This window comes from Aquarana catesbeiana, linkage group LG04 (assembly GCF_042186555.1).
Source record: "Aquarana catesbeiana isolate 2022-GZ linkage group LG04, ASM4218655v1, whole genome shotgun sequence".
In the NCBI taxonomy this organism is placed as follows: domain Eukaryota; kingdom Metazoa; phylum Chordata; class Amphibia; order Anura; family Ranidae; genus Aquarana; species Aquarana catesbeiana.
The window spans coordinates 42428803-42452303 of NC_133327.1; the positions used below are offsets into that span (position 1 = coordinate 42428803).

A 23501-nucleotide genomic window follows, 5' to 3' on the forward strand; every position below is an offset into this window, starting at 1 on the left:
GAGGTTGTAAACGGAAAAAAAAACCCTACAATACAAAAGGCATAATGAGCTAGGATGTATCACATCCTAGCTCATTATGAAGAACCTACCTTGGAATGAAGCCCGCACACCGCTGAGACGGCGGACATCTTCCCTGGAGTTTCTTCCAGGTTCGTGAGTGGCCGGAACTGCAAAGACGTCACTCCCAGCATGCACGCGGTAGTCGCTGTTCAGGGCACAGGGCTCTGTGGTTGAGCCTATCGTGTATGAGGAGGGCTGGAAACATCAGGAACCTTCCAGAGGAGGTCTAGAAACATCCATCTTTAAAATAGCTCAGCAGCTGTCCCATTGGCCATACTCTGCAGGAGTTATTATATACCAGCTTCCCCTGATCCTCTGTAGTGGGGGGATCATGGGGTTCCGGTAAGCAGTTACCCCTTCTGTATTGGTGGTGGACTTCTTCTTTTCAAGATCTATTTGGCACAAGTCACTTTATTCATTGGGACTTTTTATGTATGAGGAACATATTCCTCGATTTTCTTCTTTAATATATTAGATTTATATTAATTTTGTCACATGTCACAAATTTTTGTGGTTCAGCACACTATACATGAGTGAAGCGAGTCATCTAGAGTTATCACTATATTCATCACATGTTTATTTATATCAATTTGAATAACTTCACATTCATATTTAATTAGCACAATTCTATTGTTTTTTCTTATTGTGCAGATAAGCAGACCTGAAGATTTTGGATTTCCTCTTCTGGTTAATGGCATCCTTGGAGCACATTAGTAAGGGAGGAGCAGTAAAGTACAGAACAACTATTCCAACAGCTACAGTATCTGCAGATCTCAACTCAGCACATATGCTTTGCACATTTTGTGGTCCACTGATTTACAGACGTAAACAGATATGCTCCAGTCCTTTGGTCTCTGTGACTGTATTCTTCGCTGGTTCTCATCCTACCTATCCCACCACACCTTCAGCGTCACTTACAGCTCTACTTCCTCCTCTCCTCTTCCTTTTTCCATCGGGGTCCCCCAAGGTTCTGTTCTTGGACCTCTCCTATTCTCAATTTACACCTCCTCTCCGGGTCAGTTGATTGCCCCCCATGGCTTTCAGTACCACTTCTATGCCAATGACACCCACATCATCTCTCTACCCCTCAGATCACTCCATCAGTCTCTTCACGCATCACCAACTTCCTAACAGATATATCAGTCTGGATGTCACACCACTTTCTCAAACTCAATCTATCCAAAACCTAGCTAATAATATTTCCTCCCCTTCGTGCCTCTTCCCCTGATTTCTATGTCAAAATCAACAGCTCATCTATGAATCGGTACCCCCATGTCATGGTCCAAGGTGTAATCCTGGACTTTGAACTGTCCCTTTGGCCCCACATCCAATTGCTGTCCAAAGCTTGCCGCCTCAACCTCTGCAACATCTCCAAGATATGCCCCTTTCTAACCCATGACACCACAATTCACTCACTGGTCATTTCTAACCTCAACTGCTGCAACTCCCTCTCATTGGCTTACCTTTACATAGGCTTTCCCCCCTTCAGTCGATGAATGCTGCTGCCAGGCTCTAACAAACCACTCAGTGCCTGCTATCCCTCTCTGCCAATCCCTCCCAGCTACATCACCAACCTAGTCTGAAAATACCAACCAAATAGTTAACTTCCTTCCACCCAAGAGCTCCTGCTCTCTAGCTTCTTCAACGCCTCCAGGACTTTTCCCAAGCCTCTCCCATCCTCTGAAACTCTCTACCCCTCTCTACCCCAATCCCTACCCCAAAAGATCTCCACACACCTACATGAGTTAAACTACAATTATTTATTTGCCTTAAAAAAGCAATATATATAGAAAAAAACACCAATACCTATATCCCCCTATAATTTTGGCCAGAGGGGAAGACCCCCAAAAAAAAAACGGGGGTTCTCCCTTGCGGTCTACCCCTGTCCAACAACTAAAAACATACAAACTGCGTAAATGGTGTAAATAGAAAAAACCCTCACAGAGAGGGGTGGGGGACACACAATTCACACAGTCTGCAGACCTTATCCTTCCCCTAATATAAAACACCCACTTTATGTATACCTAAAAAACACTTAGATCACCCATAGGATCAAGGTCATGCAAGCAATTCCTAATGTGGGGCAGTGTGTTCCCGAAAGAACGGGTTATATGTCACTGTCCCACAATGGAATAGGGCACAGCCTGAGATACACTGGGTGATATCCACCCGAGGGACTCCCAGTCGTCAGTCAGTCAGTAATTGAATGCATGTATTATACATCCTGCTAATAGTCTTATCCTGGATTGTGTATAGTTAAAGAAGAGGAAGAGTTTTCAAATACTCCAAGGGCTGTATGCAATGACACGTTATTCAATTCTCAGCAAGTGTGAAACAATGGTACTAATTTCCTATTTTATAAATCTGAGACTATTCCCACAGCCTGCAGTAATTCTCACGATTAATCCTTAGTACACACAGGTAGCTTGTATAATAGCTTGACAGTCACTGGTTTATACAACTTTTCTCAAGTATGATCGAAATCAATCTGTCACTGTATGTCCAATCATCTCCAATTGCCAGCCAAATGATAGTAATCCTTCATATTTCAAGGTATCTGTATATGTAATATTGGCTCCTGCTCTCCTCACATTGAATACGGGCTAAGCAAAACACTGTGCAGCAATCTCAGAGTATTACAAGGTATGAAACAATGTTCGTAAATATTTAAGAATGGAACAATCCTCACAGATACATTTAATGTAACCACAAACAGGGTTCCTGCAACCTGCAGGTAATCTTTTAGTGTGGGTTATTCATGGATCCGGTGGTTATACAGAGATCGCTCAAACATTGGATGTTCAAAGAAGCTGTTCCTTTTCCGTGGGTTGTTTCCTTGTTTTCCCTTCTGTTAGCACAGTGTGTTGCAATAAAAGGAGGGCATTTGTAGTTCTCTTGCGGGAGTTTTTGTATAGCCAATGTTCACAATATCCTGTCACCAATCCTCTTTTCCCAAATCCTTTGGGGAATGATAGGGAGTCATTCAGGAGGTAGTTGTAAAAAGATCATCCAGACAGGAATTTTTCTTCAGGCTTGTGCATCGTGATTGCATTAGGTCCTTATTGTCAATAGGGTTGAGCTACGGTAGGTAGAGAAATGGGGGTGCTCATCCCAGCCTAGAGGTTACATGCTTCTTTCCAAGGGGCTGGAACTTCGTTAGAACTAAGGGAATAGTCAGCCGTCACCCATTAATTACAAAACCACAGATCACTCCCAATTATCTACGGTGACTACCAGGTGTTGTTAACCCATTTGTTACTTCACCCCAGGTGTGGAATTACTATAAAGTTTCAATCTTAAAAAACATTGCTTGGTCTCCTTCCAATAGCTGAGTTCAATGACAGAGGTATTTGCAATCTGAATAGAGCAGGATATATAATGGTGGACTCAGATTTAATCTAGGAGTGGCCTGTATTAGATGGAACCGATGGACCTGATAACTCAGTGTTTAAAATAGTTCCGCCTGCTCTAAACAGATCTGCACATGTTCTAATAGACTTGAATATAGTCTGAGTGTGTATGATCTGTTCCCGACGCACCTGACATGCCAAATCAGATGTTAGGCACGTCGGGTGGGATGTCAATGTGATATGATGCGATGTGCCTGTGGGATCGCCTGGGTGCAGATGATCTCAGAGGGGATTTGGCTCTTTAATTGGAGCCTAAATAGCCCATGCATGAACCGATTATTATATGGGTTTATTTAGGACTATGTGGAGAATAGCGATTAGGGATTGACACTAGCCTATAGCCAAAGATCCCATTAGCATTGAGCACATATGAGAAGACAATACAATACAAAAGTCCTATTGGATAATCTAGAAAAAAATATCCTACATTAGTAATACTCCCACATAGCATTTAGATGCAGACAAAGATTGTCACTTAGTGATATTTACTTTTTGTTTAGTGCAGGGCAACACACCACTATGTTTTTAAGCTTGAAACTTTATAGTAATTCCACACCTGGGGTGAAGTAGCAAATGGGTTAACAACAGCTGGTACTCACCTTAGATAATTGGGAGTGATCTGTGGTTTTGTATTTAATGGATCACGGCTGACTATTCCCTTAGTTCTGACGTAGTTCTGTAATACTCTGAGATTGCTGCACAGTGTTTTGCTTAGCCCGTTTTCAATTTGAGGAGAGCAGGAGCCAATATTACATATACAGATACCTTGAAATATGAAGGATTACTATCATTTGGCTGGCAATTGGAGATGATTGGACATACAGTGACAGATTGATTTCGATCATACTTGAGAAAAGTTGTATAAACCAGTGACTGTCAAGCTATTATACAAGCTACATGTGTGTACTAAGGATTAATCGTGAGAATTACCTGCAGGCTGTGGGAATAGTCTCAGATTTATAAACTAGGAAATTAGTACCATTGCTTCACACTTGCTGAGAATTGAGTAACTTGTCATTGCATACAGCCCTTGGAGTATTTGAAAACTCTTCCTCTTCTTTAACTATACACAATCCAGCTGGATAAGACTATTAGCAGGATGTATAATACATGCATTCAATTACTGACTGACTGACGACTGGGAGTCCCTTGGGTGGATATCACCCAGTGTATCTCAGGCTGTGCCCTATTCCATTGTGGGACAGTGACATATAACCCGTTCTTTCGGGAACACACTGCCCCACATTAGGAATTGCTTGCATGACCTTGGTCCTATGGGTGATCTATGTGTTTTTTAGGTATACATAAAGGGGGTGTTTTATATTAGGGGAGGGATAAGGTCTGCAGACTGTGTGAATTGTGTGTCCCCCACCCCTCTCTGTGAAGGGTTTTTTCTATTTACACCATTTACGCAGTTTGTGTGTTTTTAGTTGTTGGGCGGGGGTAGACCACAGGGGAGAATCCCCCTTTTCTTTTTTGGGGGTCTTTCCCTCTGGCCAAAATTATAGGGGGATATAGGGATTGGGGTTTTTTCTATGTATATTGCTTTTTTAAGGCAAATAAATAATTGTAGTTTAACTCATGTAGGTGTGTGGCGATCTTTTTGTTTTTTATTTTATTCTGTGTTGATGTAGTCTAATTTTTGATCACACCTCCTGAAATTCATTCGGTGAGTGCTACTGAGTGCTATTTTGAATAGGGATTCCCATTTTTGCTCTCTTTTTGTACATATCTCCTACTCTGTCCACTTTCAGACGATCCCAGTAAACTGTTGGCGCTGTATAAATCCTGAAAAATAATAATATGCAGTGTGCCTGTAATTATCTCAGAGAAAAATGGAGGCCAGTATATGGAAACTCGAGGCTGTATTAATCAGTGCATGAGAGCGGACCTAAACAACATTGATATTCTCTTTTGGGTAAGGGTCCCTTAGAGCATATTGGTAAGGGAGGAGTAGCATTGTACAGCACTACAGAGCAGTGGAAATTAAGGAAATACAAGGAAGAGTGATAATGTATTAGTAGGACCGTGGAACACAGCAGATCTTTGGAGATAACGGCGTAACTGTAAGGCCAACTGACAATTTGACATTGAAGTTGATCACACCAGGTGCTGCACAAATCGTAAATTTCTGCATTAAGCTAGTGAAGAAAAGGAACAGCTCCATTTTTGCCAGTGTTTCTCCAGGGCAAGACCTCCGACCTGTGGAAATCAGAGAGGAGAGATTCTCAAAGTGTATGAATGCTTCCAAAGAGATTTAAACAAAAAAAAATAATGATTATTTGTGTACATTAGTTTTTTTTTCGTAATGCTTACATTAGTGTGACTTTTGCATACTTTTTTTACCATTTTATATCCACTATGGCACCACATGCACATAAAATATAGAAGAATGATGGAAAATAAAAGGCCAAGTGGTAAATTCATTGACTGATAAATGAAAGTTGCTTGGCAGCACATGCAGGCTCAGCAACGTGGCCTCTTGGATTCTCAATAACAGTCAGTATGTTTGTTACAGGCAGCTAATGCGAGAATATTTTATGGACCTGAGGAATCGCTGAGTATCAGAGGTATACTATACATCAGAGTCACACTCTGGGCTTTGCTTGACCAGAGTTTCTACACTCATTGGAGTTCACTGGAATTATCACCATCTCACAGAGAAGTAATGACGTAGACATGTGCACACTGAAATATTTCGCTTCAGAATTTCGTTTTCGTCTGAAAAATAAATTTATTTAGTTACTCCCGAAATTCGTTTTTATTTACTTCGTTTTTCGTTAAAAATTGCATTCGTCCGAAAATCCAAATTAAGGTCGAATCTGTCATTGAAGGCTTATGGTGTCTGTCGAATGTTCAAAGAAGATTCGACGGAGCAGCTAAACTGTACGACGCCGTATAGTTTACCTGCTCCGTCGAATCTTCTTAGAACTTTCAACAGACACCATAAGTCAAAGTACGTGTGTACTTAGTTCTAGCTATTTTACTGCTCCTCCTCTTTGGTTACAATCAGCCAATAACATTCATCATCATCATTATTTTTATCTATCTTTTCTTCCCTACGTCGAATCTTTTCTCCCCTACATCGAATCTTTTCTCTCTATGTCGAATCTTTTCTCTCTATGTAGAATAATCTTGGACTAATAGAGTTAAGGTTAGGCACATTCGACCACAGGTTTGATGGACACAGATTGTTACTGTCGTCATCATCATGTCGAATCTCCTATCTATATCGAACTGTTGTCGCAACGAAAACGAAAATAAAGCATTTGTTTATGTCGGATCTTTCGTTTTTCAGATTCTGCACTTTCGTTATCGTTTGTTAAAACGATAACAAAAATACCTGAAATTCGGACGAAGATGCATTCAGACGAAAACGAATGCACATGTCTAGTAATGAGGGTGGTGAAAGCATTGGAAGCTAAAGTGGGGTAAGAGAGCTGACCCATGAGCTAGGATAGAAGCTTATTCTCACAGCTTTGCCAAGTCTCTTTCTCAGCAACTTTCGATCACTCACCAACAAGATCAACAAATTCAGGCTAAGAATTACTGCAGACAAAATTACCAGCTGTGTGATAGTTATTTAGAAAGACTTGGCTGGATAGCTCAATTTTTGATGAGGTATATTGGTTTAACAGTCTGCTATGTCTACCAAGCAGCCAGAAAGACTCCGAAATCTAAATGTGGAGGAATCTGTCAATGTGAAAAAAACAACATACATGTACAGAGCTGTAAAACAGCCTACGCATTTCGGACTTTAGTCCTTAGTCATGACTAAGGACTAACGTCCGAAACGGGTAGGCTGTTTTACAGCTCTGTACATGTATTTAATAAATGAATACTATTTTGGATGTCATCCTGAGTGTCGACCATCCCTTTCCTTATTCTGGTACATTGGAGGTGTCAGCAGCCTCAAGGTCTGAGCCCCGGGCGGAGCTTTTACGTGGGAAGGTTGCAGCACCTATACACTTGTTTTCACTGGAGCACAGCTACAGATATTCCAGATTTGGAATATCTCATATGTAGTCCAATTCTTTTCCAATGAGAACTAACCTATAAGGGAAAATAACATCTTGTACCATGTATGTATATACAAATATCCCTGGAGCATACAACGCTACCTTGTTCTTGGTCTATCAGATCACATCTCACTGATGATTCCATCTCACAAACCTCTAGTTTGCAGTGCAAGCCCAATTATTAAAACTGTCCAGGTCTGGAGGGAGGAAGAAACCTCATTCTTGTAGGACTGCTTTGAAATCACAGGCTGGGGCATGCTTGCACAAAGCTGGCAAGTTTTTATCCAAAACTTTTGTTTCAGGAATGTTTTAACCACTTCCATACCAGGAAACTTCTGGCATTTCTCTCCTACATGTAAAAATCTGAATTTTTTCCTCGAAAATTACTCAGAACCCCTAAACATTATATATATATTTTAGCAGAGACCCTAGGGCACAGGTGTCAAACTGGCGGCCCTCCAGCTGTTGCGGAACTACAAGTCCTATGAACCATTGCAAGGCTTACAGCATGGCTCCAATAGGCAGAGGCATGATGGAACTTGTGTTCCACAATAACTGGAGGGCCACCAGTGTGACACCCCTGCCCTAGGGAAGAAAATGGCGGCTATTGCAATTTTTGATTTCACACGGTATTTGGGCAGCAATTTTTCAAACACAATTTTTGTTTGGTAAAAAAAACACTTCCATGATTTAAAATAAAACTAAACACAATATTTACCCCCATTTTTTGTATAATTTGAAAGATGATGTTACACCGAGTAAATAGATACCTAACATGTCATGCTTTAAAATTGTGCACACTTGTGGAATAGTGGCAAACTTCGGTACCTAAAAATCTCCAAAGGCTAAGCTTAAAAAAAAATTTGAATTATTGCTCTTGTGCTACCGTTCGCGATGATACCTCACATGTGTGGTTTGAACGCCATTTACATATATGGGCGCGACCTACATACTGTATGCATGAGGGGATGGGGGGACGCTTAAAAAATGTTTTTGTTTATTTTTGTAATTTTTTTTTTTTTTTACACTGTCCCTTTATTTTTTATTTTTCAATCAATTATACTCAACAAACATCCCTTGTAACAGGAATAGGGCATGACAGGTCCTCTTTACAGAGAGATCTGGGGTCTATAAATCCCTACATCTCTCCTCTATGCTGGAAGCAGAAATGCAGGCGAGTATTTAGATAATTTGTAATTGTTATTCAGGTACATTCAGATACAAAAAACACAGTGCATAAAGTTATTTGGCTGGCTGGCTAGTAGTTATACAGATAAACAGCAAGTAACTAGGTAGATATGGAAGCAGACCTATATAGGCATAAGTAATCCAGATATTGTTTCAAATTTCAACTTCTAGAGGGAGGGAATGCAGACAGTCCACAAAACAGTTTCCACAAGCCAAGACAAAGCAGCCACTGTAAGCTAAAAGTAGTTCTTTCTCATTTGCTTCCTCATTAGTAATGCAGGTAAGTATGCAAATATGCAGTTAGATGTATGGGTAGGAATGCAGATAGGATTAAAGGTATTTTGTAGGTATTTTATAGTTGTTATGCAAGAAACTCAAGTCTCATTGCATATATTGTCAGGTGATAGAAAGTGGTGATAAAAAGTTATGCAGGTAGTTAGTAAGCAGCTATGCGGCTATACAGGTAGATGCAGATAAATATATGCAGATAAGTTCAGTCAGGCCGGTAGGAAAATTCAAGATTGTAAAGATGCTGCGGCAATATAAAGGAAAGCAGACAGTCCACAAATCTTATAAACCAAAGCATGCTAAAGCAGGCATCTACAAGCTTAAAACAGTCCTTCACTTAAGTATTACTTCACCAGCTAGCTGTCTGACAGTGACTTAGTTTTCCTTCTTTACCACCTTTAAGCAATACTACCATGTGCTTCCTACCCGATCCTACCTGATCTTCAATCCTGCAGGATAGCTGGTCCCGCTGGTAAAGCTCAGACCTGCTCTGTCAGGCTCTGTCAGGCTCTCTGTCTCCTCCGTAAGCCACCATGCTTCTTCACTGCTCCTTTAACGAGCCTCAATTTTCAGTGGCTCCTCGGTGCACCTCTGGGAGTTCAGGAGGGCAGACCGCCCTCAATATTTCCCCACTCGTGAGTCACCTACCTGCTCTGGCTTCCACTCAGACCGACCTCCGACCTCCACTCACGTATGCCCCCCCAGCCTCTTACACTGCAGGTGGACAGCTGCAGCCTCAAACCGCTTTCCTCCACACACCAACCCTGCCAGGTAGATGGCTCGCTGCGGGTCGCTCAACCCAGGATTAGGGGAGACGGTCGGGCGGCTGAAATCCGGAATCCAAGCAGAAATCAAGCACACAGCAGGCGAGTAAAAGATTTCCACAGAGGGGATACAGGCCGGCTTCACCAGGAGAGTTGTAACTCTCTTAGCATATTCGCTCGGGGGGTAACGCCTGGAGCTCACAGCTTCACACTGCTACTTGGCGCCATGTTGTAGCTCCGCCCCTCGTCATTGGTGACAGAGTAGACTTTATAGAAAAGAAAATGTGCGACTTCACTGATGCACACAATGACCTGGTTGAGGCCCATTTTGAAGTAGAATGATGAATTAAAAGATTGAATGTGGCAGACCTAGAGGATAGGTCTAGAAGGAATAATACTAAGTTTCAGGGTATCCCAGCAAATGTTAAACCCCAGGATCTGAAGAAATTCATAAGAGAAATGATAACCGCACTAATTCCTACAGTCCTACAACAGGAACTGTCAATTGTCCGGGCACACAGCCTGCCTTAGCCCTCATATATTCCAGAAAGATTACCCAGAGATGTAATTGCAAAAATACACTTTTTTCAAGTGATGGGCCAACTAATGCAATACGCACGTCACCATTTACCTATCCCCAACACCTACGCAGGAATCATGCTATATTCAGACACCTCATAAGCAACAATTTTAGCAGGCAAAAAATTGAATTCAATAATTAATATATAGATGGGGATTCCCCACTAAATTACTGATCGAATGAGAAGGCACTTCACACTCTATTCATAACATGGAGGAGGGCCCGAAGATCTTACAATTATGGGGCCTATACCTAACTGAGGAGATGATATCTCAGTGTCACGGAACGTCCCACACTCCGCTTGAGTGCTTCCGTCAGTATACCGCTTCCTAAGTTCTGGAACACGAGTCCAATGGATCTGGCTATAGGAACCCCCAAGAACTAGACAACACCAGTCTTGGAGTACATCAGGACTAACTCTTTATTTGAGATCGCACACAAATTTATACAGCAGGATGACTCTAAGCTAACCTAATTAACATGAGCTAATTCACTAAAAAATTTACCCAGACCAGATGACTCAGAGACATGACCTGTAGGACACAGACTTGTGGGCACCGAGCTTCACACAGTAGTATAAACACAATAGCAGGAGCTAATTACAACTAACAATACAAACAACAATTTCCCCCCTCCTCAGCCTAGTCATCAACAGTTTGTCTCCTAGCCAGTCCTGGAGGCTAATGTGATCAGCTCACTCAATTAACAGGTTGAGTTCAGAATCAAACAAACCAATAATAGTCTCTACATACATCCTGGGAGATATTGTGGACAAATATTACTGTCCCATTTTAAGTAGTCCAAGATATATTTTCTCACTCACCCTGTGCCAGGATAGCACAGGGTGACTTAGACATAAGAGGTATATGGGGAGCTGAAACAAGGACATCCCCTACTTTCCAAGGGATTCTGTGTTCCACGGGCCCTCCCGTCACATCTCTCCCCTTTCGGCAGAAGACTAACACAGGAGGAGACCCCAGAAGAGTTGACACCGAAGTTAGTAAGTAGTTCCAGTCAGCTAATGCCTGTACCCACACAGTACCCCAAATAAATTGTTCCAAACAAAGCATTACTCACCCAGCAAACCTCTGCCTCTCTCAGAGAACATATCTGCCTGGACTGGCCCTTCTCCCTGAAGTCCTTTCTGCCGCTGGAGAGAAGACAGGGTGATTGGGCTCACTCTGTCATGCTGTTGGGGATCTGGGCCAACTGCCCAGCATCCCTGGGGTATACAGGTGGAGACTGAAGTCCCATCCACCTTCACAGGAAATCCATCCTCTGTTAGTTGAGGGCAGAGTCCAGCAGTCCTCGGCCCTGTTGCCAGCCCTTCTGCTGGAAACCCCACACCATCTGCTCCGGTTAACTGTTGGGGAGGGAGGCCGACTGCCCCGCCTCCCTGGAACTCTGTAGTTGTTGCCGGTGCTGGGCAGAGGTTGGTAACGCTCTGCCCTGTTGCCAGCACTTCTGCTGGGGACTCCGCATCCTCCGCTCCGGCTAACCGTTGAGGCAGGAGGCTGGCTTCCTCCACTCCCAAACTGTGTAGCTGCCATTGGGGAGGTGAGCCGGCTGCTTACTTTTCCATTCCCTCATCTGGTTGCTTGGACAACATGTCTATGGTACTGTCTCCCAGGTGCACTGATCTTTGCTGGGGGGGAAGGCCGCTTCCTCCACCCTGGCCAACTGTTGGGGAGGGACAACACACACCTCCTCTCCCTTCTCCCCCTGTATCTGCTGCTGGGAAGTGATTGCCACCTTCTCACCCTGGGCCTCCGAAACTGCCACAGGTGTGGGGCAGAGGTCTTGGACCCTCTGTTCAGTTACCAGATCTTCAGCTGGAGAAATTTGTTGTAACTCTACAGATACTGCTGTTGATGCTGGGCAGAGCACAGTGAAGTTTGGCCCTAATACCAGCTCTTCTGCTGGAGGCTCATCAGGTTGTTCTTCCTCAGCAGAAAAGTCAATTAAATCCCCTATCTCTATAACTGGTGTCTGGGGATAGAGGTTCACCCTCTCCTGTCCATGGAACAGAAGATGTTATCAGTACTGGACAGAGGTTAGCAGAGTTCTGCCCTGTGGTCAGCACTTCAGGTTTGGGGACGGCAATCTTCAGATTTTCCACTGCTGATTCTCTGGCATGCTGCTGAATGTGTTCTAGCAGTTTCCTGTATGCCCTTTCCAGATGCCGTTCCTTCCTTAGCAAATGGTCCAGATCAGGTTTGAGCTCTGAGACCCCTGCAAAACTGAGCATAGCCTCTCTATATTCTCGCAGGTCCTCAAGGTCAGGTTCCCCTTCATCGCCAAACATAAAATGATCTGTAAGGCTCTCCCACAGCAATCCAGGGCCTCCAAAGTCATATCCCTCCGGAGAGCATTCTGTTGTCTCCCCTAAATATCCCTCTTCTGCGTGCCATTGCAGAACCTGATAATGATTGTCCAGCTCTATCTCCTGCTGGACCAGCCTGTTCAACTCAGTCACCCATTGCTCCTGGGGCTGCTCTCCCAGGAATGCCATCCGCAATGCCTGTTGGTCACTGGCCCGTTGCTCTTAGGTTGGAAAGCACTTGCCCTGTTTTATACCAGTGAGCTGGAGGGCTCCAATCCAGAGCTCCACCCGAATTTGCTGCCAAAGCTCCAGGTATTCATCCTCAGACACAGTCCTGGTATATGTTGAAAGGATGATCCGTAGCAGCCCTGGGAACTCTGATGCCAGGTCCATATCTCCGTTGGGGTGACTGAAGTCTGCTATCCTGATCTTGGATCCAGGTGGAGGTTTAGATTTCCCAGACTGCAGGAAGCTTTCCCGCTGCTTGCCACCCATGTCATGGAACATCCCACAATCCGCTTGAGTGCTTCCGTCAGTATACCGCCTCCTAAGTTCTGGAACACGAGTCCAATGGATCTGGCTATAGGAACCCCCAACAACTAGACAACACCAGTCTTGGAGTACATCAGGACTAACTCTTTATTTGAGATCTCACACAAATTTATACAGCAGGATGACTCTAAGCTAACCTAATTAACATGAGCTAATTTACTAAAAAATTTACCCAGACCAGATGACTCAGAGACATGACCTGTAGGACACAGACTTGTGGGCACCGAGCTTCACACAGTAGTATAAACACAATAGCAGGAGCTAATTACAACTAACAATACAAACAACAATTTCCCCCCTCCTCAGCCTAGTCATCAACAGTTCGTCTCCTAGCCAGTCCTGGGGGCTAATGTGATCAGCTCACTCAATTAACAGGTTGAGTTCAGAATCAAACAAACCAATAATAGTCTCTACATACATCCTGGGAGATATTGTGGACAAATATTACTGTCCCATTTTAAGTAGTCCAAGATATATTTTCTCACTCACCCTGTGCCAGGATAGCACAGGGTGACTTATGCCCCGTACACACGGTCGGATTTTCCGATGGAAAATTTCCGATCGGAGCGTGTTGTCGGAAATTCGGACCGTGTGTGGGCTCCATCGGACATTTTCCATCGGATTTTCCGACACACAAAGTTGGAGAGCAGGAGATAAAATTTTCCAACAACAAAATCCGTTGTCGGGAATTCCGATCGTGTGTACACAAATCCGACGGACAAAGTGTCAGGCATGCTCAGAATAAATAAAGAGATGAAAGCTATTGGCCACTGCCCCGTTTATAGTCCCGACGTATGTGTTTTACGTCACCGCGTTTAGAACGATCGGATTTTCCGACAACTTTGTGTGACCGTTTGAATGCAAGACAAGTTTGAGCCAACATCCGTCGGAAAAAATCCTAGGATTTTGTTGTCGGAATGTCCGAACAAAGTCCGACCGTGTGTACGGGGCATTAGACATAAGAGGTATATGGGGAGCTGAAACAAGGACATCCCCTACTTTCCAAGGGATTCTGAGTTCCACGGGCCCTCCCGTCACACTCAGGTAAACCCTTACCTGGAAAACTGCCTCAACAATGGCAAACTAACCACGGAAGAACCTCATCCTCCCCTCCCAAGGATCCTTTTGAATTATATAAAAATTAATTTACACCGAAATGCACTATTAGAAAAATACAAGAATTACCAAATCCTGTTCTCAGGGACTCAAGTTATAGGGAGCCCTAAATCTGGGTAGTTCTGTAACTCGTCCTATCCAAGCATAATTAGTACAATTACAATGTACACTGGAGTTGCATCCCAACTCCTAATTCCTTATTCTTATTCTTACCTAATTTCTTGCCATACACATTGATTTGTATGTGTTTGTTTTTCTTTTTCCATTCCCTCAGAGATTTTTTTTTTCTTTTTTTTTTCTTTTTTTTCTTTTGTTTTAACATTTTACCTTCTGATAAAACTTTTGTGAATCAGTACTGTTTGACCTTGAAGGGGACACACCCCAAAAGCTCGTCCATGAAAAATGATATGTTAGTGCAAATAAAAAAAGTATCACGGTCAGTACTCAATTTTCTCTTACTTTGACCAAAATGTTTGTTTCACTGTTATGTTTTCATTTTGCAAGATTAAAGGAGCAATACCACCATCTACTGGCCATAAAAGGCAACAACAAGAAGAGCAGAATTGAGGTAATTTCTTTTTCAATTACTAATTACTAAGTGGTTGTTCACACAATTTTTAAAGTTTATCTCAGTCATTTTTAAATACAGCATAGAATGCAAATTGGAACATTTTTTTCCCCTGGTGTACCTGTATATTTGTGTCTTTTTTTCTTTGCTGCATACACTCTCTGCGGCTGTGGGCAGGTATTTTGCAGGTATTTGCGTAATCTCCTGCCTCCTGGGATCTCGTGTCATTGCTCTCAGGAGTCAGTGCGGAGGCCCGGCGTGAAATCTTGTGGGACTTGCTGTGTATACTATTGTTAGACATCACAACGGGGAGGGGACTTTCTAAGATGCCGCCCGTTGTGATGGCAACCAGGATGTTTACGACGCTCCGTGCCGTTACTATTGAGCATGCGCGGGAACCAGCAAGGAATGCTGGTAGATCTGCAATACTGGAACCAGTAAGTGATTGCTTGTGGGCTTCAAATGCCCACAAGCAAGATGAAAACGCTAGTGCACATCCGCTTGAACAAGAATCAACTGCCACCAACTGCCACCAACATTATGGGACTTAAACTAAGGTCAATTAACACTAAAGGTCTCAATAGTCCATACAAAAGAAGAGCTTTCTGGAACGATGCATTAAAATTCAAAAGCAATGTAGTTTGCATACAAGAATCACATTTTGCAAAGGATAAAGCACCCAATTTCTCACACCACAAGTTTCCACAAATTTTTGTCTCCAACAATAAAAAAAAGAAAAAGGGAGTTGTAATAGCAATTAAAGACACTGTCGCCTTTCAGCTACTGGACCTTAAAACAGATAGTCAAGGAAGATATATCATTCTGGCAGCAAACATTGACAACACAGCTTATACAATCATAAACATATATGCTCCTAATAAACATCCACAAAGATTTATATGGAAAACAATAATGACAGCAAGGAAAATACAAAAAGGCCAACTTATGCTGTGTGGAGACTTTGACGCACCTCTAGATCCCATTATGGACACCTCCAAAAAGGAAAACTCCACCAGATTTGGACTTAGCAAGATGCTTCACGATGAAGACCTATATGACCCATGGAGATGCCAACACACCACTGAAAGGGACTATACTTTTTTTTTATACATGTTCATAAATCCTTCTCCAGAATAGACTACTTTATTACAGACAAATTGTACCTTCTACAAAAGGTAGTCGATGCCAAAATACATAATATAACTTGGTCCGACCATGCACCAATCACAATAGAAATCCAAACAGGACTAACCTGTACCAACAACACCTTATGGAGAAACAATACCTTTATTCTATCTCAAAAGGACAATTTGTCTGTAATAAAAAAAACTAACAACATTTTTTGAATTCCATAAAGATGAGTCCTTGAACACTGCAAATTCTTTGGTGTACTCATAAAGCATTTGTAAGAGGAATTCTTATACAGGTAGCAGCAGGGAAAAAAAGAAACAAAAATATAAACAAACTACTAAATGACATACAGTCAGGTCCATAAATATTGGGACATTCTAATCTTTTTGGCTCTATACACCACCACAATAGATTTCAAATGAAACGAACAAGATGTGCTTTAACTGCAGACTTCCAACTTTAATTTGAGGGTATTTACATCCAAATCAGGTGAATAGTGTAGAAATTACAACAGTTTATATATGTGTCTCCCACTTTTTAAGGGACCAAAAGTAATGGGACAATTGGCTGCTCAGCTGTTCCGTGGCCAGGTGTGTGTTATTTCCTCATTATCCCATTTACAAGGAGCAGATACAAGGTCCAGAGTTCATTTCAAGTGTGCTATTTGCATTTGGAATCTGTTGCTATCAACTCTCAATATGAGATCCAAAGAGCTGTCACTATCAGTGAAGCAAGCCATCATTAGGCTGAAAAAAACAAAACAAACCCATTATAGAGATAGCAAAAACATTAGGTGTGGCCAAATCAACTGTTTGAAACATCCTTAAAAAGAAAGAACGCACCGGAAGCTCAGAAACACCAAAAGACCCCGAAGACCACGGAAAACAACTGTGGTGGATGACCGAAGAATTCTTTCCCTGGTGAAGAAAACACCCTTCACAACGCTTGGCCAGATCAAGACACTCTCCAGGAGGTAGGTGTATGTGTGTCAAAGTCAAAAATCAAGAGAAGACTTCACCAGAGTGAATACAAAGGGTTCACCACAAGATGTAAACCATTGATGAGCCTCAAAAACAGGAAGGCCAGATTAGACTTTGCCAAACAACATCTAAAAAAGCCTTCACAGTTCTGGAACAACATCCTATGGACAGATGAGACCAAGATCAACTTGTACCAGAGTAATGGGAAGAGAAGAGTATGGAGAAGGACAGGAACTGCTCATGATCCAAAGCATACCACCTCATCAGTGAAGCATGGTGGTGGTAGTGTCATGGCGTGGGCATGTATGACTGCCAAAGGAACTGGTTCTCTTGTATTTATTGATGATGTGACTGCTGACAAAAGCAGCAGGATGAATTCTGAAGTGAAGAACTCATTGGACGGCACTTCACAGTGCAGATGGACAATGACCCGAAGCATACTGCGAACGCAACCAAAGAGTTTTTTAAGGGAAAGAAGTGGAATGTTATGCAATGGCCAAGTCACCTGACCTGAAGCCGATTGAGCATGCATTTCACTTGCTGAAGACAAAACTGAAGAGAAAATGCCCCAAGAACAAGCAGGAACTGAAGACAGTTGCAGTAGAGGCCTGGCAGAGCATCACCAGGGATGAAACCCAGCATCTGGTGATGTCTATGCATTCCAGACTTCAGGCTGTAATTGACTGCAAAGGAACCAAGTATTAAAAAGTGAAAGTTTTATGGATGATTGTTAATCTGTCCCATTACTTTTTGTCCCATTAAAAAGTGGGAGGCACATATACAAACTGTTGTAATTCCTACACAGTTCACTTGATTTGGATGTAAATACCCTCAAATTAAAGCTGAAAGTCTACAGTTAAAGCACATCTTGTTTATTTTATTTCAAATCCATTGTGGCGGTATATAGAGCCAAAAAAGTAGAATTGTGTCGATGTCCCAATATTTATGGACCTGACTGTATCTAGCCTAGAAGAATCACAAAAAAAAGACCCCAAAGATTTAAATATAATGCAACACCTAAACAACCTCAGAATGGAATTAAGATGCGCTTTAATAGCAGACCACGACAGATACCTAAAAAGAATAAAACTGAACCGCTATTCCCAGAGTAAAAAAGCTAGCAAATTACTAGCAAATCAATTACGCCAACGTAAAAACAATAATAAAATATATAGAATAACTCATCATACAACTGATGAAAAACTCATTATAATCCCCAGGAAATAGCAGACTCATTCGCAGATTATTACAAATCATTATATAATCATCAGGAAGACAAAAATACCTTGTAGCCTACACCTGTATAAATGATTTCTTAAACTCTGTAAACCTACCAAAAATTGATCCAATCACCCTTGAACAACTCAATGAACCAATATCACAGGAAGAAATTCTTAAAGATATCAAGCACCTACCCATAAACAAAGCACCAGGTAGTGATGGATTATCTGCAGAATACTATAAAGTTTGTGCGGATATCTTAGCCCCTCACCTAAATAAACTGTTTAACCAAGTAGCAAATACCAGTCAATTTCCCAAGGAAATGTTAGGGATGGGACGCCTTCCTTTCTCTTAGCTGTCGATGCTGAGAAGGCATTCGACAGAATGCACTGGGAATATATTTCTAAATCACTAACAAAATTTGGATTTAATGGATTTATACACTCAGCTATAATGTCTACAGTGCCTTGCAAAAGTATTCACCCACCTTGGCTTTTTACCTATTTTGTTACATTACAGCCTTTAGTTCAATGTTTTTTTAACCTGAATTATATGTAATGGATCAGAACACAAAAGTCTAAGTTGGTGAAGTAAAATTTAAAAAATATATACATTAAACTATTTTTCAGAAATAAAAAACTGATAATTGACATGTGCGTATGTATTCACCCCCTTTGTTATGAAGCCCATAAAAAGCTCTGGTGCAACCAATTACCTTCAGAAGTCACATAATTAGTGAAATGATGTCCACCTGTGTGCAATATAAGTGTCACATGATCTGTCATTACATATGCACACCTTTTGAAAGGCCCCAGAGGCTTCAACACCTAAGCAAGGGGCACCACTAACTAAACACTGCCATGAAGACCAAGGAACTCTCCAAACAAGTAAGGGACAATGTTGTTGAGTAGTACAAGTCAGGGTTAGGTTAGAAAAAAATATCCAAATCTTTGATGATCCCTAAGAGCACCATCAACTGTATCATAACCAAATGGAAAGAACATGGCACAACAGCAAACCTGCCAAGAGACGGCCGCACACCAAAACTCACGGACCGGGCAAGGAGGGCATTATTCAGAGAGGCAGCACAGAGACATAAGGTAACCCTGGTGGAGCTGCAGAGTTCCACAGCAGAGTCTGGAGTATCTGTACATAGGACGACAATAAGCCGTATGCTCCATAAAGTTGGGCTTTATGGCAGAGTGGCCAGAAGAAAGCCATTGCTTTCAGCAAAAACAAAATGGCACATTTTGAGTTTGCAAAAAGGCATGTGGGAGACTCCCAAAATGTATGGAGGAAGGTTCTCTGGTCTGAGGAGACTAAAATTGAACTTTTTGGCCATCAAAGAAAATGCTATGTCTGGCGCAAACCCAACACATTACTTTACCCAAAGAACACCATCCCCACAGTGAAACATGGTGGTGGCAGCATCATGCTGTGGGGATGCTTTTCAGCAGTCAGGACTGGGGAACTGGTCAGAGTTGAGGAAAAGATGGATGGTGCTAAATACAGGGATATTCTTGAGCAGAACCTGTACCACTCTTTGAGGCTAGGTTGGAGGTTCACCTTCCAGCAGGACAATGACCCCAAACACACTGCTAAAGCAACACTTGAGTGGTTTAAGGGGAAACATGTAAATGTGTTGGAATGGTCTAGTCAAAGCCCAGACCTCAATTCAATTTAAAGATTGCTGTTCACAAGTGCAAACCATCCAACTTGAAGGAGCTGGAGCAGTTTTGCAAGGAGGAATGGGCAAAAATCCCAGTGTTAAGATGTGGCAAGCTCATAGAGACTTATCCAAAGTGCCTTGGAGCTGTGATAGCCGCAAAAGGTGGCTCTACAAAGTATTGACTTTAGGGGGATGAATAGTCATGCACATTGACTTTTTCTGTTATTTTGTCCTATTTGTTGTTTGCTTCACAATAAAAAGAAAAAAAAAACATCTTTAAAGTTGTGGGCATGTTCTGTAAATTAAATTATGCGAATCCTCAAACAAACCATGTTAATTCCAAGTTGTGAGGCAACAAAACACGAAAAATGCCAGGGGGGGTGAATACTTTTTCAAGGCACTGTATATACACAACCCTCAGCCAAGAGTGTTCACCTCAGGCACAATCTCAAGAAGATTAATTTTAACTTATGGGACTAGACAAGGGTGCCCTTTATCTCTCCTTATTTTTTCATTGGCAATAGAACCATTAGCCATCCATATGTATAAACCCACACATTAAAGGCATAAAAATAGGACAATATGAACACAAAATCTGCCTTTTTGCGGATGATATTATACTATCATTAACTAACCCAGATACATCATTACCTGCTGCACAAAAAATACTAGAATACTATGAAAATGTATCGTACTACAAGATCAATCAAAACAAGTGTCATGTACTACCAATGAACCTAACTACAGACCAAATCAAGAATCTGCATGAAAAATATGGTTTTAACCGCTTGCGATTACGTCGGCAGAATGCCACTGGTAGGCAACAGAGCGTACAGGTACGTCCCCTTTAAGAAGAGGTGTTGCCAGCGCGTGCGCACCGCTGCGGTCTCTGTGATCGTGACCGCAGGTCCCGCGGACTCGATGTCCGCCGGGTGCCCACGATCGTGTCATAAGTGTTAATTTTGGCAGCAAATTTCGATTTAGTTTTAGTCTTAGGACTAAAATGGCATTTTAGTTTTAGTCCCATTTTAGTCTTCTGCAATTGTTTTAGTTTTAGTCGTATTTAGTCGACTAAATCTCCAGTACATTTTAGTCGACTAAAACTCATTTTAGTCATCTAAAATTTAATGGGTGTAATTAAATTGTAATGCATTAGTTAACATTTCTCTACAATTTCCAAACTCATTATATACTGCTGGAGTGAAAAATCTCATATATTATTAAAGGTATTGAGGTATGAACATGCACTACAGACCAGTGTTAATTTTGAAGTCAAATTTCAATTTAGTTTTAGTCTTACTCTTTTGACTAAAATGCCATTTTAGTTTTAGTCCTATTTTAGTCATTTAAATTGTTTTAGTTTTAGTCGTATTTTAGTCGACTAAAATGGTATTCATTTAGTCGACTAAAATGTTTTAGTCGTTTTAGTCGACAAAATTAACACCGCGTGTCACGGAGAGGTAGAATGGGGAGATTGTAAACAAGGCATTTCCCTATTCTGCCTAGTGACAGGACAGAGATCACTGCTCTCTGTCATCGAGTGCAGTGATCACTGTCATGTGTGTTGAAGCCCAGCCCTCTCATATTTAGAATCACTCTGTGGACACACTTAACTTCTTCACCGCCCCCTAGTGGTTAACCCCTTCATTGCCAGTGTCATTTACACAGTAATCAATGCATTTTTATAGCAATGATCGCTGTATAAATGACAATGGTGTCAAAAGTGTCCAAACTGTCCGCCATAATGTCGCAGTCCTGATAATTTTTTTTTAAAAAAACAACGCAGATCGCCGCCATTACTAATAAAAAAAAATTTTAAATAAAAATGCCATAAAACTATTCCCCATTTTGTAGACGCTATAAATTTTGCGCAAACCAATCAATATACGCTTATTGCGATTTTTTTTTTATCAGAAATATGTAGAATACATATCGGGCCTAAACTGAGGAAAAAATGTTTTTTTATATATTTTTGGGGGATATTTATTATAGCAAAAAGTAGAAAATATTGTGTTTTTTTTTTTTCAAAATTGTCGCAAAATAGAGCAAAAAATGAAAACCGCAGAGGCGATCAATTACCACCAAAATAAATCTCTATTTGTGGGAAAAAAAAGGACGTCAATTTTGTTTGGGTACAACATCGCACGACCGCGCAATTGTCAGTTAAAGCGACGCAGTGCCGAATCGCAAAAAGTGATCTGGTCAGGAAGGGGGTAAAATCCACCCTAGAGCCTCTAATTATCTATAAAAAAAACTGTAACTTGTAGTTTTATAATTAATAAAAAGAATAAAAATTACCTCAAATTAAAAAATTTGAAGAAGAAATTATATCTTCCATATTGAATATAATAGCGTGATAACTGATCTACGCTTACAGCTTGAACCCAATTGGGGTAGGCGAGATCTGTTATCTTGAGCTTGATATCATCTTGTTAACTTGTTACCTTTATACTTTTGTTAATTACCTTTGGATATAAGCATTTCTCTAACGTATGCTAATAAGGAACTATGTTGATGTATTGCTTACTGTCATGAGCAGATGCTCTTGTTGTTGAAGAAATATATAAATAAAAAGTAAAAAAAAAAAGAAGAATGTGCTAGGCCTAGTGTAAAATACTTTAGAAAAACACCGGTCCCTGCAGCATTCCTTTTGCTGGAACAATAAGTTAGTCTGTATATCATCAGAACGATCTTGCTTTCAGGGATCTCAGTTCACTCTAGAAGAATGTAGGAATAGTGTTCAGGCAACTTTGGGAATGGCACCATGCTGTCAAGCCATCCTGTGACATTATATGCTACATTGACCATATGACTTGATGAATGCACTGTGCCGTGTGTCATTTGGTTTTGGGTACTCTATCAGACCACAATGGGTGAGGGGTAGAATTGTGAGCTACATGAATTACATGACATATGTAGGACTTAAGCCCAGTCTCCTGATACCTTTTTGTCCCCAACAACTTCCCCTCCCCTCCAAACCCTTCACAAATGACTTGACAAGGTTTTGGAGTAAATGGCCTTGACGGCCTATTTATTAACCAATTATAACATTAATTAAATAACATCTTCATAAATAACCATTAAACTTCAATATATACTTTTTAGCGTCATAGCGGGAAACAACATAGATTGGTCACTGCGAACAACCTCTTTTAACTTTAGGCCTCCAGTCGGAAACCCCTGACTCGGAGGCAGTACCCAACCTTCGCAGTGACCTACCCTTTTTAACCCTTCCAGGTTAACCCCTTCATAACCTGAAAGAACCATACACAACCCCCATCCTTTCATGGATGGGTACCAACAACAACCCCCATCCTTTCATGGATGGGTACCAGACACAACCCCCATCCTTTTATGGATGGGTACCAAAACAACCCCCATTCTTTCATGGATGGGTACCAGAAACAACCCCCATCCTTTCATGGATGGGTACCAAAAACAACCCCCATCCTTTTATGGATGGGTACCAGAAACAACCCCCATCCTTTTATGGATGGGTACCAGAAACAACCCCCATCCTTTCATGGATGGGTACCAAAAAACACCCCCATCCCATGGATGGGTACAACATGTTCCATACATGTAACCTCTATCTTCTCCTTCTCCATCGACCCAACACTGCCGGTCATCCT

At 41.6% G+C, this 23501-nt stretch overlaps 1 protein-coding gene across 1 annotated transcript in view; it reads right to left on the bottom strand.

Annotated features, from left to right (window-relative positions):
* Positions 1-5318: 5318 nt before the first annotated feature.
* The window catches only part of LOC141139199 (cytochrome P450 2K4-like), a 42177-nt gene continuing 23994 nt past the window's right edge, over positions 5319-23501 (bottom strand). The window contains exon 9 of the mRNA XM_073625117.1: positions 5319-5672. Within this exon, the coding sequence (XP_073481218.1) occupies positions 5488-5672 (185 nt within the window). The 3' untranslated portion in view covers positions 5319-5487. The remainder of the gene's footprint in view (positions 5673-23501) is intronic.